Raw genomic sequence first — 19998 nt, forward strand, 5'->3', positions numbered from 1 at the left:
AAATAACTAAATTTATAATTTAACCTACACTATCAGTCAAAAGTTTTTGAACAGTAAGACTTTTAATGTTTTTTTGTTTTTTTAAGTCTCTTCTGCTCACCAAGCTTGCATTTATTTGGTCCAAAATACAGCAAAAGCAGTAATATTGTGAATTTTTTTACTATTTATAATAACTGTTTTCTTTTTGAATATATTTTAAAATGTAATTTATTTCTGTGATCAAAGCTAAATTTTCAGCATCATTACTCCAGTCTTCAGTGTCACATGATCCTTCAGAAATCATTCTCATATGCTGATTTGCTGTTCAAGAATTGATTTTTATTTTTACATCCAATATTCAAAACAGTTGACTTTTTTTCAGGATTCTTTGATGAGTAGAGAAATTGAAACATCAGCATTTATCTGAAATAAAAAGCTTTTGTAACGTTATACACTGTACCATTCAAAAGCTTTTTTGTTGGGAAAGAAATTATAGAAATTAATTTTATTTATCAAGGATGCTTTAAGTTGATCAAAAGTGATGATGAAGACATGTATAACGTTACAAAGATTTCCATTTTAGGAGAATGCTGTTCTTCTAAACTTTCTATTCATCAAAGAAACCTGAAAAAATCCTACTCAGCTGTTTCCAGCATAATAATAATAATAAATGTTTTTGAGCAGCAAATCAGAATATTAGAATGATTTCTGAAAGATCATGTGAATGAAGTAATGATGCTAAAAATCAGCTTTGAAATCACAGGAATTAATTATATTTTAAAATACATTCTTATAGAAAAGTTAGTTTTTCTAAATGTAAAACTTTAACAGTTTCTGCTGTACTTTGGATCAAGAAGAGACTTCCTTAAAAAATGTAAAAAATCTTACTGTCCAAAAACTTTTGACTGGTAGTGTACGATCGATTTTTTTCTTCATAAAATCTGCAATTTAATGTTGCGCGCTTGGATGTAGTAAAACACCCACAGATAGCAGAAAACATCTGGCTCACGTTTGCATTTTTGTTTAATCACTGCCCATAATTCTGATCTTCAGAATCATTAATACATGTTAAAATATGCTGAGAATTGAGCAAATAGTTTTAACCTGGCTCAGAGAAAGATAGGAATCATGTATTCATGGCAGTTTTCTTATGAATGTAAATGTAATACAAGACTTCTTCAACTTACAACTGGTTGTCAAAAGCAAAAAATGCTATGAAAACCACATATTTCGTGAGAAAGTGTGACAAAACAAGCACTATTTTTGAAATCAGCATCCCAAAATGAATACGAAACAAGTAGGATTGAATTTCATTCAGCAAGTAAAAAAGATTTTATCTATAGTGAAATTGCCTTTTCTAAGTGGTATAAGATGCTCTTTTCTTTTGGCCCGCTTTGTAAAATCAGTAGTTATCACTTTCAATTGCTGTGCTGTAGCTTGGAGCCAAAAGATATTCAAATCAACAAGTCTATGTCTTGATTCAACTGCTACCACTTTGCTATTTCCGAAGATATGAAGAAAAAACGTATCTGAACTCTACTTTAGATTTCAATGTTCTTCTTCTTTTTTTTTTTTTTTTTGCTCAAAATGTCTTCGACACCTAAAGACTGACTCTTTATATTTTCCAAAAGCCCACAGTTTGAGATGTTCCATCCTATCTAGTATTCAAATGGCTGCTGAATGCATGCGTATTATCTGTCGGGCAGGCTCTCTGTGGTCAATGACATTATAGGAGAGAGCTTCCTTATCTGAGTCAAACCTGAGCACCACGGCGTACTGTGAAACGGTGGTTTCCTGCGTCTGTTCTTTCTTTCATTTTTCTTTATTACGATTTAGTTTCCTTCTGGGTTCTTGCGACGTTCCTAAACGGCTTTAAAAATGACACCGTTGCAATTCAAAGATTCTTTTTGGGTAAGTAAACATCTTGAGCTATTTTGACAGATTAGATTGAACACTGTTGTATGTTAAGGCTGACATGCTTGAGGTTAAAAGCATTGCATATGGTGAGTGACAGTCTATAACTTTCAATAATTGTCCAGCATCACATTACCTTATGCTTTAAGAGCGTACTTTAAGAGCCACTTACCAAATCTGCCATTCTCGTTTATTACTGTATCTTTAAAGAAGATACGTTCAGCTATAATCTCTCATTGTTTTTCATTGATGTGTTTCAGCTTTAGTTTTGTACTGACAGAAAGGGACTGAAATAGAAGAGTTGAGTGTCTCTCAAACGAAGAATGATTTTTAAGATTCTTAAGAATAGGATTTTTGTCATTGCCTTCAAAAAATACTTCTCTTTTAGACATTAGTGTTTATATTTGGACATCCTGATATTGTGTCATGGAGATGATCTATGGGCTTCCTGTTGAGCGTTTGACTGTGTGTCCGCTGTACCCTCTTTTTAGCTTTGATCTTGTGCTTGTGTTGTCAGAGCATCTATCTACAAAGCAACTTCTGGGTTGATTTGCATGGCAAACCATGCTAGTAGTGTTCAATGTGAAGCCTGCATGTAAAAATGCATACAGCAGTTATGTGAAAACAGTACTACTGTTTTCTCTTACAAATGTAAGAAAGTTAAGATAAATGGTGTCAGTGGGCACATGATTAAACTGTTTAACCACCTCAGACAATCTGATACCACAAACTTTTTCAAATAAGGCCTAATTTTGATAAATACTGTGCTACAAGTAAAGAAAGTTCCTTTAGGATTAAGCCTCACATAGTAGAAATTCTACAGAGAGGTATATCAAATTAGATGTTGCTGAATAAACACAATCTAATACTCTTTATTTCCAGGGTCCAGAATTCACCAGTAACGTCGGATATGAAAATCTTATCCAGAAGCTGTGCGATGGCAGACGAGCTTGTAAAGATATGGAGGAGCTCTTAAAAATGAGGTAACAGCTACAAATTGCACATTTAGATTTATTTCTACGAGGTACACTGTTTAGCGTTGGTTAAAAGTATTGATAACAATGGAGTTTTCTACTCGTAGAGCGATGGCAGAGGAAAGGTACGGGAAGGAATTGATTACTATTGCACGCAAGACAGGAGGGCAAAGTGAAATTGGGTAAGCAAATATTGTAGGTGTGATTTAATGTGTTTATTTATGTATATATTGGCTACTGGTTTATTATTTTGCATACAAATAAAAGCTTATGTGCATAAGTCAATTTGATCTTTATTGTTATTGCTTTGGTGTTTTAGCACTTTGAAGGCATCATTTGACCAGCTAAAAGCTCGTAAGTAACAACCCAGATGCAAATAAGCTTTACACTTAAACAGTGTTAAGTCTGTGTAAAGGCAATTCAGCAAAACATTGTGAGTTTATATCACGCAATTGAACTGTGAATTTGTATCTTGCAATTCTGACTTTATAACTCACAATTGCGAGTTTATATAACACAATTCTGACTTTATATCTCACAATTGCGAGTTTATATAACACAATTCTGACTTTATTTCTTGCAATTGTGAGTTTTAATTGCAATTCTGAAAAAAAAGTTTATATCACACAATTCTGACTTTTTTTCTGACTTTATAAAAAGTAAATACTGCAATTCTGACTATAATACTGTGTACTGCAATTACACTAAATACTGCAATTCTGACTTTATAACTCGCAATTGTGAGTTTATATCACACAATTCTGACTTTTTTTCTGACTTTATAAAAAGTAAATACTGCAATTCTGACTATAATACTGTATACTGCAATTACACTAAATACTGCAATTCTGACTTTATAACTCGCAATTGTGAGTTTATATCACACAATTCTGACTTTTTTTCTGACTTTATAAAAAGTAAATACTGCAATTCTGACTATAATACTGTATACTGCAATTACACTAAATACTGCAATTCTGACTTTATAACTCGCAATTGCGTGTTTATATCACACGATTCTGACTTTATTTCTCACAATTGCGAGTTTATATCACGCAATTCTGACTATATAACTCGCAATTGCAAGTTTATATAACACATTATATCACGCAAAGAACTGTGAGTTTGTATCTTGCCGTTCTGACTTTATAGCTCACAATTTCGAGTTTATATAACACAATTCTGACTTTATTTCTTGCAAATTGTGAGTTTTAATTGCAATTCTTTTAAAAAAAATCTGAATTGTGGGTTTACATCTCGCAATTCTGACTTTATAACTCGCAATTGTGAGTTTTTATCATGAAATTCTGAAAAAAAAGTTTATATCACACAATTCTGACTTTATTTCTGACTTTATAAAAAGTAAATACTGCTGGTTTACATCTCGCAATTCTGATTTTATAACTCCCAGTTGCAAGTTTATATCAAGTCTGACTTCTCAAGTCATTTCTATCAGTTGCGAGTTTATATCACACAATTCTGACTTTATTTCTCACAATTGTAGGTTTTTATCAATTGTGAGTTTGTTCCACAATTCTGACTTTATAACTCACAATTGCGAGTTTGTATCTCCAATATTTTTTAAAAAAGTCAGAATTGCGAGTTTATATCCTGCATTTGTAAGAAAAAAATTCACAATAGTGAGAAAAAAAATCGCAAGAACCTTTTCTTCTTTTTCTATTAATGGCGGAAACAGGCGTCCATAGTTTTTTTTTTTTTAACCCCATTTTTGTGTTCAGGATTTTTTGACCAGGGCTAAAATCATTACTCTGATGCAGTGGCGCCACTGAGCATGCTAGAGTGCATTAGCATCAGGGTTTCGCCTGCTCAATCGCAAATTACTGTCGAGTTAGTCAATACCGTCTACAGTTTGCTAGATAGCTATGCCTTCGTCACATCAATGCATATTACCTGCTTGCGATAATTTACAAAACAGCTTGGACTTCTTATTTAAATATATTTATATTTGACAGTTGACAGAGGCGGCAGCTTTCCCACAAGTGGGCGTGGTTTTAGCACCAATAGTGGACACGCCCCAGCATTTTTTATTTTATTTTATTTTTTTACGGTTTTGATAAATTTTTTACTTGCCGATTTTTTAGCATTCAAACTTGGCTGGGTGGTTAATAACATATTTTTTTGTGGTGTGACAAACTTAGAACACATTTAATATTGCTTTACACAGACTTACAGACATATATTTTTTTTAAAAAAGGGAAGAATAGCAGCTTCATCTGTTCTGAATCTAAATTGGAATATGCTGTTTTCTCACCTAGAAATGGAGAACATTGGAAATTTGCACATTCAGCTCTCTGGGATGTTACGAGAAGAGGCGAAACGAATGGAGCAGTTCAGAGAGAGACAGAAGGAGCAGCGAAAGAAGGTGAAACTTGTGATGCTTTAATTAATCTGAATTTGCAGAACCACAAACCACTTTCTCAAAAGTTGTTCTATGTTTGAGATTGGGCTGCACCGTACTGTCTTTGTGTTCAAACCAAGATGCTTCTTGATACACTCTGAGGGAAAATAAACTGTCATTTGGGCGGGACCCAAATGTACAAAAGCTAAAAGGCACATCTTTGTACCTTATTTTACCCCTAAACGGTGCATTAAGGGTACATATTAGTACATTTTATCTTTCGTACCGCCCCATGGACACCTTTATATCTTCTCAGAGAGTGCACCATTGCTTTGTGGTTAAGGTGGTTAAAAAAGGTTTTCTTTTTGCAGTTTGAAGGTGTCATGGAAAAGGTTCAGAAGATCAAAGTGTCATTATATAAGAAAACAATGGAGGTAAGTCTAATTTACTTTAGTAAAGTGACTTCAGTTTGGTAGGCTACTCAGTTCATCCTGTATTTGCCTAATAGAGACTCAAAGCAGAATATCAGGAAGAGGAAGGGTAAAAAGAGAGTGATTTAAATCATCAGTGCATACGCTAAACTCTCTGCAGCTAATGTGCAGGGCAGAGGGGGGATGGGGCTTTAAAATGTTGTAACTGTCATCTCAGGAAGTCTCACTTCTCTACTAGAAGTATATTTCTTTCTCGCCTGCACACTTCTGTTCACTCTCCCACTGATACAGGCTTTGTTTTCTCAAAGCTAGGTTTTTTCTCTTCCTCATATATTCGCAATTTCCTGACAACAGACGACTGTTATATTGTCAAAAAAAGAGATGTGTTTCCGTTTGTCTTGGTAGATTGAAACAAATTCAGAAAGCAAAGGCACACATTTGGACTCCTGAGGCGAGTTGACATTTGAGGATGAAGTTAGTTTGTATTATCGTATAACATTCTGCTTTGACAAACAAAAGAGTGACAGGGAATCTGATCGGTTAAGGGCAGGAACTGTAAAGGTATTTGTGTGACTTGAGGTAAGATGAGGGTTATGATGAGTGAATGACAGGAAGTTAGTTTTAACCTCAGAACACATGCTTCATAATCCACCAAGATTGTATTTAAGCACACTAGGTTGTCAGTGGGACTGTCTCTGTAGTGAAATAGATTTTAAATAGATTAGCAAGTATATTGCAACTAATGAAAAACTTGTTTTTTTAAAATAGCAAACTTAAAAAAAAACATTACAGCCCAACAAAATGGTAAAAATACACTTTCTTGGTAATTATTGTGAAATTTACTAGCAATTTTCTTACTAGCAAATTTTTCCATCTTTTCTTTATTAAAAAAAATCACATCCTTGTTTGGGTGAGTGAAACCAGTTCAGGAAGATTATGAAAGTCTAATCTCACTTTTTCTGTGACTTTTCATGAGATAAGAATGCAGACTGAGGTTAGAATCAAGTTTAACAACAAGGGGAAGTTTTCTGCATATTCATTTCAATTTGTTTAAATATATTCAGTAGTGCTGTCAAATCGATTAATCACAATTAAATGCAATTAATCGTGATTAATCGCATCCTAAATAAAAGTTTGTGTTTGCATGGTGTGTGTGTGCTGTGCATATACACACACATACTGTATATGTAAGAAATATTTACACATATATACGTATTTGTATTTATATTATATATAAATATAAATATATATAACACATATTTCTTAAATACATACATGTACGTATAAATTAAAAATATATTTAAGGTATTTACACTACCAGTCAAAAGTTTTTGAACAGTAAGATTTTTTATGTTTTTTAAAAAAGTATTTTCTGCTCACCAAGCCTCAATTTATTTGAGCCAAAGTACAGTTAAAAATTTTTTAAATATTTTTACTGTTTAAAATAAATGTTTTCTATTTTAATATATTTTGAAATGTAATTTATTCCTGTGATTTCAAAACTGAATTTTTAGCATCATTGCTCCAGTCACTTGATTCTTCAGAAATCATTATAATATTATAATTTGCTGCTTAAAAAACATTTTTATTATTAAAAATAAAATTTAAAAATATATTAAAAACAGCTAAGTAGATTTTGTACAGTTTTTTTATTAATAGAAAGTTCATAAGAACAGCATTTATCTGAAATAAAAATCTTTTGTAACATTATAAATGTCTTCATCATCACTTTTGATCAATTTAAAGCATAATTTCAATAATATTTAACTGACTCCAAGCTTTTAAATGGTATAGTGTATAATGTTACAAAAGCTTTTTATTTCACATAAATGCTGATCTTTGGATCTTTCTGTTCATCAAGGAATCTTGGAAAAAATGTATTCAACTTTTTAAAATATTCATAATAATAAATGTTTCTTGAACAGCAAATCAGCATATTAGAATGATTTCTGAAGGATCATGTGACACTGAAGACTGGAGTAATGATGCTGAAAATTTAGCTTTGATCACAAGAATAAATTACATTTTAAAATATATTCAAATAGAAAGCAGTTGTTCTAAATAGTAAAAATATTTCACAATATTACTGCTCTTGCTGTATTTTGGAACAAATAAATGCAGGCTTGGTGAGCAGAAGAGACTTCTTTAAAAACATTAAACATGTTCAAAAACTTTTGACTGGTAGTGTATTTAAGCATACACACTTATTTTGGATGTGATTAATTGCGATTAATCGATTTGACAGCCCTAATATTTAGTCATTTGTGGTTCATTTGGCCATCATTCAAGTCTAGGTGAGCAGTGGCATAATTTTAACCCTGTTTTTTTTGCTTTTCCCAGTCTAAAAGGACATATGAACAGAGGTGTAAAGAAGCTGATGAAGCTGAACTTGCTGCTGAGAAGCTCAACAGTACACCCACTGTCACCCCCAAACAATCTGAAAAGGTAAAATGTGGATTATTATGGGCGAAATTTGTCTGGGTGTCTTCAAAAATTACAACATACGCTACCTGGGGTCAGTAAATTTTGATTTTATTTAAGTTGGCGTTTATTTTATTTCAACTAAAAAAAAACTTTTTATTTAAAAACTGCATGTTGTGTTTACTTGTGTTATCTTTGATTAATATTTAAATTTGTTTGATGATCTGAAACATTAAGGTGTGACAAACATGCAAAAAAATAAAAAACCATTAAGGGGGCCAACACTTTCACACCACTGTATAGTGCATGACCATATTCTACATCCTTAATCCTATCCAATACCTAAAGTTAACAACTACCTTACTAACTATTAATAATAAGCAGCGAATTAAAAGTTTTGATGCAAAGGATGTAGTTTATATTGAGAATTGGACCTTAATATAAAGTATGACCAATAATTTAAAATGTAAAATTTTAGTTGGAGAAGTTTCTGAAAAGTGGTTGATTTGACATGTATGACCCACTGAGTACTTTTTGTGATCGTAGATGTATTTCAATCTGTTTTTTGCGATCGTAGATGTATTTCAATCTGTTTTTTGCGATCGTAGATGTATTTCAATCTGTTTTACACTCTATGCCATAACAGACACAAAACAAAGCAAAACAATGCAGGGATGCAGCAACAGATGCAGGTGAGAATAAAAATACGCTTTTGTTTTCACACATAGCAGCGATTTGTTGCAATGCAAAAATTTGTAATCAGTACATCCGAACCAAATGAAAGCAGTCAGTGAATCTAATAATGTGAATATGCACAATTCAAATAGTTGCAAACAAAATTCCAAATGCTGATTTTGTTCTTGATTCACAGAGAAACAGTACATGTCAAACGTAGAGCAGCTGGATAAGATTCGTCAGGAATGGGAGACCACGCATGAGTGCACGTGTGAGGTATAACATACGCACTCGCTCTATTTGCTGGCCTTCAGAAATAGCTGTCTTTCTGCTGAAGCTGTGAACCACATAGAACACACTAAAAATGAACTTCCCTTTTCTCTGTGTTTTACCCACTACGTGCCACAAACCACAAATACTGAAGTTAAATTCAAGCGAGACTGTTTTGGAAAGTTTAAACTAAAGTAAATATAAAGTAAATAAATAAAATAAAGTAAATTCTTAGCACCAATTCTGACCATCCTGAATGCAGCCACAGTGTGGCACAGACTTGGCAACATCACCATTTACTCTATTTAATAATACCTTGTATGGTCAGTTATCTCAGCCTGTGTCATATCCTGCCGTTTTCCTTCTGCGTCTGTCCACATTAATAAAGCTGACTAATTAATGGGTGTTCAAATTGTAGATGTACAAACATGTAGGTGTATTTACATCATGATGTTGAGCTAAATTCTTTTCATTTCTCTAGGTTTTCCAGCAGCAGGAAGATGATCGCATTAACATTTTGAGAAATGCTATTTGGGTCCACTGTAACCACTTTTCCATGCAATGCGTCAAAGACGATGAGGTCAGTGTTACTTAATGAAGCTTTTTATAAATCACATTGATGGTTGTTACAGTGAATAACAAAGATTACATACAGTGGAAAAATGGATCTGCATTTTTATTTTTAAAGCATTGTTTTTCATTCACAGGTCAGTTTTGACATTTTGCTTTCTTAACATGTTTTCTTTCAGACTAGTAGAAAAAAACCATCCAAAATAGACATTTAAGTGTTTATTTATAGTGCTGTCGAATGATTAATTGCGATTAATCACATCCAAAATAAAGGTTTGTGTTTATATACAGTCAGAAGTTTACATACACCTTGCAGAATCTGCAAAATGTTCATTATTTTATCAAAATAAGAGGGATCATACAAAATGCATGTTATTTTTTTATTTAGCACTGACCTGAATAAGATATTTCACATAAAAGATGTGTACATATAGTCCACAAGAGAAAATAATAGTTGAATTTATAAAAATGACCCCGTTTACATACGCTTGATTCTTAATACTGTGTTGTTACCTGAATGATCCACAGCTGTGTTTTTTTGTTTGTTTGTTTGTTTGTTTGTTTATTGATAGTTGTTTAGGAGTCCCTTGTTTGTGCTGAACAGTTAAACTTCTTGCTTTTCTTCAGAAAAATCTTTCAGTTCCCACAAGTTCTTTGTTTCTTTTTTTAGCATTTTTGTGTATTTGAACCCTTTCCAACAATGACTGTATGATTCTGAGATTCATCTTTTCACACTGAGGATAACTGAGGGACTCATATGCAACTATTACAGAAGCTTCAAACACTCACTGATGCTCCAGAAGGAAACATGATGCATTTAGAGCATTGAATTTGGGTAAATTTAACTTATTTTGTCTTCTGGAAAACGTATGTAAGTATCTTCTATAGCTTCTGAAGGGCAGTACTAAATGAAAGAATGTAGGCAAAACAAGAAAAAAATGTACACATCTTTATTCTGTTCAAAAGTTTTCATCCCCAAGGTCTTAATGCTTAAATACTGAAAAACCAAAGAATTTGCTGAAGAACAGTGGGCAGTTGAACTGTCCAGGACAAACAAGGGACTCATGAACAACTATCACTAAATTAAAAAAACACAGCTGTTGATCATTCAGGTAACAACACAGTATTAAAAATGAAGCGTATGTATTATTTTGAACAAGGCCATTTTTATAAATTCATCTATTGTTTTGTCATGAGGATTATATTATGTACAAATTTTTTTTACGTGAAATATCTTATTCAGGTCAGTACTAAATTAAAAAATAACATGCATTTTGTATGATTCCTCTTATTTTGGTAAATTCTGCAAGGTGTGTGTAAACTTTTGACTTATGTGTGTGTGCTGCTAGTATTTATGTGTTTGAGAGCATTATTTATTTATTACGTTATGTATTTGCATCTGTAGATTTCAATTTACAAAATATATTTCTAAAGCCATTTTGCTCAAAATTATATTTTTTCCCCTCATGCCACTCTGTCAGAAATGAGTAGCACTTATACTTTACAACAAACTATATATATACACAACTAAAATTAAAAGTTACTTGAAATAAAATAGACGTCAACTTATATAAAATAAAAATTAATTTAACTTTATTTCAGCTAGCTGACAAGGCAAGATTTTGTATTTTATTGTACTAAAATAAATACAAAAAAACATGTACATATACAGTATAACAAACAACAAAATGACTAAAACTTTACCTAAAAATGAAAACAGAATATATAATATAAAAACTCAATATATATATAAACTATAACAGTATACTATAATATAATATTTAATAATAATAGTCTCAATGGTACTAAAATAACACTGATCTATATTGTGAAGGATTTTCAGCTGTTTAGACCTTTTCTGAGATGTGTGTGCCTTTCTAAATCATACTCATTTAAATGAATTTGCCACAGTTTAACTCCACTCGAAGTGTAGTAACATCTAGAAGCAATATGAATGCTCCTGAGCTAAATTTCGAGTGTCCAAGAACGGGGTATGAATACTTATGCAACAGGATCTTTTCAGTTTTTTATTTTTAATAAATTTGCACAAATGTTAAAAACATATTTTTTGCTTTGCCATTGTGGTGTATGGAGTGTAGATTGATGTGGGGAAAAAAGTAATTTAAAGTAGTTTAACATTAGGCAGCAACATAGCAAAATGTGAAAAAAATGAAGGGGTATGAATAATTAAAGGCACTGTATCAAGTTTTACACAAATGCTGTCTTTAAAGCAATTACATTTTGATATCAAATGATACAAAGGCAAATTAGAAGCATTTTCACTTGTGGTCTCTATCAGTGAAATAAAGCACTGGCCATATTGTCAAATGTCGGTTCATTTTTATGCAGTGTTATGAGGAGGTGAGGAAAGTGCTAGAAATGTGTGACATCACGGAAGACGTCAACAGCTTCATCAAGTCGAAAAGCACTGGCACCACTCCTGCAGGTCAGTGCTTTTCTATAATGTTTCCATTGGGTTTTTATATTAAACTTTGTAAAATATCACAAAACGCCATCATGACCAGAATAGTTTAATAGCTAAATCATGCGGTGAATATATAGTTTGAGAAAAGTACTGTTGTGTCTTTGCTTAATTTAACTTTCTGTCTGTGACTGTAGCACCCATTGTGTTCGAAAACTACTATGAAAGAGAACCAGCCACAGACAGCAATGGCATCACACGCTTTGGAGGAGGTGTGATGAAGAGGTGTGTTTTCCACAGCTGGGTCTGTATGATAATGTATAAGACTGTATGTTAAATATATGCCATGATGACAAAACCAAAAAACAATGGAAAATGTAAACCAATGCCGCTATTTAGACTACTAGACTATTAGAAATACTAGTTTATTAGTCATAAAGCTGATAGCAGATGTGTCACACAAGGAGACATGTAGGCTGAGTTGTGATACACTACTTTGCATTTAGAGTATCTGCTGAGTTAAAACAATAGTGAGCAAACTAAATGCTTAAAGGAACACTCCACTTTTTTTGGAAATAGGCTCATTCTCCAACTCCCCCCGAGTTAATAAATTGAGTTTTACCTTTAGTTTTTCCTGTTCTGCCGATATCACTTTTAGCATAGCTTAGCATAGATCATTGAATCCTATTAGACCAATAGCATCGCATTCAAAAATGACCAACGAGTTTCCATATTTGTCCTGATATTTGTCCTGATAAGATTAGGAACTACGCTCCCATTCTGGCGTAATAGTCAAGGAAGTTTGCTGCCGTATCATGGCCAAAGCAGGAACACTAATATCAAAGTCCCTTTAAGGCAAGTCATGTCACTCGGCGGCCATCACTGAAACGTCTCTCAGGCAGGCAAGTGCGCAGTACTGAGCGCAGTCTCATGCTGATGATACACTGAGCAACTTTTTGAGCAATTTTGCCGGGCAACTTTTGGCAAATGTTGCCATCAACGGGCAGCCAGGTGTGATACGGGGCCCACAACTGATTTAAATTATCCAGACAGAAATGTGTTACCCATTCTCAATGAGAAAGTGCTTAAGCAACATTGCTCAAAAAAAGTTGCCCAATAAAATTGCTCAAAAAGTTGCCCTGTGTGTCATCAGCCTTAGAGCGCAGATTGTTTCTATAGCAACCGGGACTTCTAACCGGCAGCTGCAGTGGCCGCTGACTTTATTAATCAACGATTGGCTCTTTCACTAAGAAGGTGGGGCTTCGCGGCCATAATGAGTGTTGCATTTTTCCCCGCTCAAAACTATAGCAGTGAAATGTCTTGAGTATTCTATAATCTTTGGTAATATCATGCAGCACATGTGCAAATGCTAACCTAGCTGGGAACTAATTTCAGGCGTTGTGTGATATTACTCCGCCTTACGGCAGCAAACTTCCTTGACTATTACGCCGGAATGGAAGTGTAGTTCCTAATCTTATCAGCCTAAAAAATCGCAGCTTTACATTTTCCACCGGTCTTAGTATACGATATAACTACAGAAGAGTCAAGTTTTAAATACAACAAATATCGAAACTCGTTGGTCATTTTTGAACGTGATGCTATTGGTCTAATAGGATTCAATGATCTATGCTAAGCTATGCTAAAAGTGATATCGCCAGAACAGAAGAAATGGCTGAATGGATTTCAAAACAGTAAAACTCAACTTATTAACTCGGGGGGAGTTGGAGAATGAGCCTATTTCCAAAAAACGTGGAGTGTTCCTTTAATGGCTTAGTGCTTATCAGTGAATACATTTTCTGAATCAGTCCTTTTTCTATCAAATAGTTCTTATTAACATAACTAGTGACCTCACATTTAAATTGTGCTGTTTTTTCCCCATGTGTTTTCTTTTTGAAAGGTTTTCGAATCTCTTGCAAGGCAATTGTGCCGTTGGCTCTAGGACTAATAATGATTGTGTTCAGCCATCAGCACCTCCATCAGGTACCTATTACAATTACATAATGACAATATTTGGTGACATCTTTTACATTTTCTTTTTCTTTCTTTCTTTCTTTTTCAAATTGCACACTACATTTTTTAATTCTAGCCATCTTCTACTTGTAGTTAAGCACATATGTCATATTTTCCACCACCAGAGGGCACTTTAGCCCACTATTTCAATTCATTAAATGGTATTTAGGTAGTTGTTTTTTTTTCTTGGCAATACTTTTTTATTTTCGCTAGTGTAACCACTTAAATAGAACAAAATGTATTTGAGTACTAGTGTTTTTTTAGAATTATTTATATACTATTACAGTATTTATTATTATTTTGAATTAGTTTTTATTTTTATATTTTCAGTTTTCTGATGATTTAGTATCGTTATTATCTGCTTTTTTGTAATACTCTTTTATTTTCCAAATAAAAAATAATCAAATAGAAATATTTTTCCTAGTGTAACCGTTTAAAAAGAACAAATACATAATTTGAGTACTAGTGTTTTTTTAGCATTATTTATATACTATTACAGTATTATTATTTTGAATTAGTTTTTATTTTTCATATTTTCAGTTGTCTGTAATTTATGATTTAGTAATGTTATCAGATTTTTTTTCCAAATAAAAAATAATTACACAAAAATATTTTACCTAGTGTAACCACTTAAAAAGAACAAAAATGTGATTGAGTACTAGTGTTTTTTTTTTTTTTTGCATTATTTATATACTATTATAGTATTTATTACTATTTTGAATGAGCTTTTATTTGTAGTTTTCTGTAATTTCTGAGTTAGTAATGTTATTATCCGGGTTTTTTTTTTCTTTTTTGGGTGATGTTTTTATTTTCCAAATAAAAAATAATAAATAAAAATATTTTCCCTAATATTTATTTATTATTAATATTTATCTATTTTTTTTAAAGAAAAATGTGTTTGAGTACTAGTGTTTTATTTAGCATTATTCATATATTCATATATTATTTCATATTAATTTAAATTAGTTTTTACTGTTATATGTTCTTTTTTTTTTCATTTCTGATTTAGTATTGTTATTATCCTTTTTCTTTTTGTGGTAATATTTTTTTTTATTTTCCGAAATACATATAAAAAAAATATATTATTTGTATTACAGAATTTATTATTATTTTGAATTAGCTTTTCTATCTAGATTTTTATATTTTCAGTTGTCTGTAATTTATGATTTAGTAATGTTATTATCTGCTTTTTTTGTAATACTTTTTTCTTTTCCAAATAAAAAAAAATCAAATAGAAATATTTTCCCTAGTGTAAAACGTATTTGAGTTCTAGTGTTTTTTAGCATTATTTATAATGCTATTGTAGTATTTATTATTATTTTGAATTAGCTTTTATTTTTATATTTTCAGTTGTTATTATCCGCTTTTTTTCAGGGAATTTTTATTTTCCAAATAAAACATATTAAATAATTTTTCCCCTAGTGTATGCACTTAAGAACAAAACAAAAGACAAGTATTTGGGTACTAGCATTTTAGCGTTATTTATATAATATTGTAGTATTTATTATTATTTTGAATTAGGTTTTATTTTTTTATTTTCAGTTTTCTGTCATTTAGTTACCACTTACAAAGAACAAAAACGCATTTGACTAATGGTGTTTTTATTATTATTCATATACTATTATAGTATTTAGTATTTTGAATTAGGTTTTATTTTTATAATCTCAGTTTTTTGTAATTTCTGATTTAGTATGTGATTTTTTTTTCATTTATGATTTAGTATTATTATTATACGCTTATATATATATATATATATATATTTATATATATTTTTCTTCCCCTAGTTTAACCACTTAAAAAGAACAAAAGCTTATTTGAGCACTAGTGTTATTTATATACTATTATAATATTATTTTCAGTTCTACTTTTTTTTGGGTAACAATTTTTTATTTTTGAAAGAACCAAAACATATTTGAGTACTAGTTTTTTTTGCATTATTTATGTATTTATTATGTAGTTATTATCCACATTTTATATTATTTACAGTTTTTAATAAAATACTTGGTAACACTTTACAATAAGCTCAATTCGTTTCTTACATTATTTATTAATCTGAATAAAAATACAACTCTTTATTATTAGTTTATGTCAGCTGAGATCCAATATTAACAGATACAACTTTTCTTTTTAAGTAATGAATTAAATTAATTATTAAATTAATTATGATTAATTATTAAGATTAATAAATGCTTGAGAATTGTTAGCAAATGTGTCTATTTAGCTTTATTATTATTTTAGTTTTAGTCTTTTTAGTACTTAAACTTATTTTATTTCAGTTAGCTGCCAGGACAACATTTCTATTTTTAATTTTTTTTTTAGGTTTAGTTTAATGGTAACATTTTAGAATAATGTGTCATTTGATAACATTACTTAATATATTAATAACATGAAAGAACAATGAACAATACATTACACTATTTATTAATCTTAGTTATTCATTCATTCATTGTTAAAGGGGCTATATGTAACTTTCTGAAATTTAAACTCGCGACTGACACCTGTGGCCAAAAAACGGAACTGCTCTTCCTTTCTGCTCGCTCTCGCAGCGCACGCTCGTACGTACACACTTCACAAGTCATCCGCTGCAAAGAAGTCAACATTATGTTTACAGAGGTAAGAACAGTCAAATACATATATTGTTTGAGAAACTAAGTTTGTTTGCAATATATATGACTAGCGGTGGTGGCAGAGTGATCTGAAAGTTTAACATGAACGCGCTTGACATCACATCCACAGACAGCGCGCGAAAAATCCGACCCGACAGAAAATAGGAAAAATAGGATAAAGGCTTATAGGTGCACCCACTGTGAGCTGACAAGGTGTCAGTATGCTCATCGGGAGATGTTTGAGTCATAAATGGTCAAATAAAATGGCTATTGTTACGTTTATTTTGGGGAAAAAGTTACATATAGCCCCTTTAATTGCTAATGTGAACAAACACAACTTTTTAAAAAAATACATTAGTAAATGCTGAAATTAAAATTAACTGAGATTATTAAATGCTGTCAAAGTATTGTTTATTTTTAGTTCATGTTAACTAATGTAGTTAAAGGAACACTCCACTTTTTTTTTTTTGGAAATAGGCTCATTCTCCAACTCCCCCCGAGTTAATAAGTTGATTTTTACCGTTTTGAAATCCATTCAGCTGTTTTCCTGTTCTGGCGATATCGCTTTTAGCATAGCTTAGCATAGTTCATTGAATCCTATTAGACCAATAGCATCGCGTTCAAAATTACCAACGAGTTTTCGATATTTGTCCTATTTAAAACTTGACTTTTCTGCAGTTATATTGTGTAATAAGACCGGTGGAAAATGTAAAGCTGCGATTTTCTAGGCTGATAAGATTAGGAACTACACTCCCATTCCAGCGTAATAGCAAAGACTATAGAATACCAAAGACATGTCACTCGTGTAGTTTTAAATGGGGAAAAATGCAACGGTCATCATGGCCGCGAAGCCCCGCCTTCTTAGTGAAAGAGCCAATCGTTGATGAGTAAAGTCAGCGCGTCACTGCAGCTGCAGTTAGAAGTCCCGGTTGCTATAGAAACAGTCGGCGCTCTAAGACGTGCGTTCAGTACTGCGCATGCGCGCTGGCTCATCTAGCTGGAAAAATAAACGTTTTTTAACGCTATTAAAGCACAAGGAACTATATTTATGAGGCAGTTCTTGTTGGATTTCTTTGGAGATTTCAAATATGAAATTTAATCGTAAGTTTGGCGAACAGTTTTGGAGAATTTGATGTTTCCCCATTCAAAGAGATAGGAGCTGCACTTGGATGCCCGAAAGGCGTTTCAAAGATGGCCGCCGAGTGACATGACTTGTCTTAAAAGGACTTTGGTAATAGTCAAGGAAGTTTGCTGCCGTAACATGGCCGAAGCAGGCGCAGTATTATCACGCAATTATCACGAAAATTGTATCTTTACATTTTCCGCCGGTCTTAGTACACGATATAACTACAGAAGAGTCAAGTTTTAAATACAACAAATATGGAAACTCGTTGGTCATTTTTGAACGCGATGCTATTGGTCTAATAGGATTCAATGATCTATGCTAAGCTATGCTAAAAGTGATATCGCCAGAACAGGAGAACGGCTGAATGGATTTCAAAATGGTGAAACTCAAGTTATTAACTCGGGGGGAGTTGGAGAATGAGCTTATTTCCAAAAAAAGTGGAGTGTTCCTTTAACTATTGAACCTTATTGTAAAGTACGACTAGTTTTACATAAAACATATAATATATTATACAGTACATATTTTATCATTGGCCTATTTTCTTTTCTTTTTTTCAGCTGAAATGTCAGATGGCGTGTATGCTTCCATTCCTGGATTTCCACAAGCAACTTCAAACAGCGCTGGCTCTCAAAGCGGGACATACCAGGCTCAGTATGACTATGTGGCTCAGGTACAACAGTCTTATTAACTTCACTCTGGACTTTAAAGATGCACATTCAGAAAATTGTAAAGGCCAAGATTAGAACTCCATGTTTGAAACCATGTTTATTCAAAAACATCCTTTTGGGTTTTGACCGTGGCTGTTAATTAAGCACAGAAAAATGTTTATATCCTTTTTCGGATGTTGCGGAAATGTTTACTGCAGCCTGATGAGAGACTAAGAGGGAGTTTAACTGTTGTGCGTGCAGGGCCCTGATGAGCTCTCCATCTCTGTGGGGGAAGTGCTGCTCGTGGTGGATCAGGGAGGAGACGGCTGGTGGACGGTGGAGAGGGACGGCCAGACTGGGCTGGTGCCAGGTTCCTACTTGGCCAAGATATGAATCAAGAGTCTAGCGCACACTGGAAAGGCTCTCCGTGTCCTTAAACGCCCTCTAATCGCAGAGTTATTAAGGGCACTCCCTGTAAAAGTGTCTCAGTGGAGGATTTCTGTTTGCTCGATGCATTTAAGCAGTAGCACATCCATACTGAAAATCTGTATGGAACGTAGTAAATAAATCAAAACGGGTTACTTATATATATTAAAAACTGTTGATAATACATAACGATCATTATTGTTGAGATAGAGATTTATATTTATTAAAAAATGTATTTATTGTGAATGAAAAACTTAAGAATGTATAGCAGACAATGAGTAGCCACTACGGACTCTCCATGATCTAGTTCATGTGAAGATGATGAAAATGCACAAACACAGATTTTGTTGTATATATATACAGTAGATATTTAAAATCTTTTACTTTTTGGAAAGTTAATTAATAAATCACAAATTAGGTCATCTACAATTTTAAATGTTATATTATTCATAATAGAACTGCATTTATCACTTGGACTGTAAAATAAAAGCTGTGTAATGAACACTGTGATGGTTTGAACACTGTGGCTGTAATAGTTTTTGATTTTCCAAGCATTGAAAGAAGGTCGGTTGAGAGAAACTAACCTGGGACAAACATTTTAAAGTTTAAACAGAACAGCCTTTGTGTTGTCCTCACGTATCAAGTTTCCAAAAGGCTAAGAGAACATTTCTCAGTCACAGTATTGGAGTTGTCATTTTTGAAATGTTAATGAAAATTCAAGGCTATTTCTACACATACATGTTTAGAAATCAAATTTTGTTTGTTTTTGATGTTATTTTGCTCACTAAAGTTGCATTTATTTGACCAAAATTATTATTATTACAAAATTATTACCATTTAAAATAAATAAGTATTGTATATTTAAAACTATTAGAATCGTTTTCTATTCTAAAACATTTTAAAATGTATTTTATGATTTTCAGAGTTTACATCTCAGAATTTGTATTTTGTTTTTATTCTCTGAATTCTGAGCCCATTTCCACCATTAAATAAAAAAGGTAATTGCAATTTTTACTTTTTTTCTCAGAATTGATATAAACTTGCAATTGCGAGTTATAGAGTCAGAATTGCGAGATATAAACTCTCAATTAAGAGAAAAAAATCACAGTTGCGAGATATAAACAATTCTGAGAAGAAAGTTTGAATTGTGAGACATAAATTTGCAATT

At 32.3% G+C, this 19998-nt stretch overlaps 1 protein-coding gene across 1 annotated transcript; it reads left to right on the forward strand.

The window, feature by feature from the left end:
* Window positions 1-216: 216 nt before the first annotated feature.
* Window positions 217-19332, forward strand: pstpip1a (proline-serine-threonine phosphatase interacting protein 1a). The gene is made up of 15 exons (XM_073850472.1): window positions 217-1890; window positions 2776-2876; window positions 2975-3049; window positions 3187-3221; window positions 5144-5250; window positions 5598-5660; window positions 7998-8102; window positions 8725-8770; window positions 8950-9029; window positions 9505-9603; window positions 11943-12039; window positions 12213-12300; window positions 13913-13995; window positions 18315-18427; window positions 18666-19332. The coding sequence occupies exons 1-15, from the start codon at window positions 1858-1860 to the stop codon at window positions 18795-18797; spliced, it is 1257 nt and encodes a 418-aa protein (XP_073706573.1). The 5' UTR covers window positions 217-1857; the 3' UTR covers window positions 18798-19332.
* Window positions 19333-19998: the final 666 nt, after the last annotated feature.

Source organism: Garra rufa, chromosome 11, assembly GCF_049309525.1.
Source record: "Garra rufa chromosome 11, GarRuf1.0, whole genome shotgun sequence".
In the NCBI taxonomy this organism is placed as follows: Eukaryota; Metazoa; Chordata; class Actinopteri; order Cypriniformes; family Cyprinidae; genus Garra; species Garra rufa.

Excerpts from the sequence above, each read along its gene's own strand:
- pstpip1a (XM_073850472.1), top strand. The coding sequence starts at position 1,858 with ATGACACCGTTGCAATTCAAAGATTCTTTTTGG. Across the intron at positions 2,877-2,974 it reads GAGGAGCTCTTAAAAATGAG|AGCGATGGCAGAGGAAAGGT; the intron begins GTAACAGCTACA and ends TTCTACTCGTAG. Across the intron at positions 5,661-7,997 it reads TATATAAGAAAACAATGGAG|TCTAAAAGGACATATGAACA; the intron begins GTAAGTCTAATT and ends TGCTTTTCCCAG.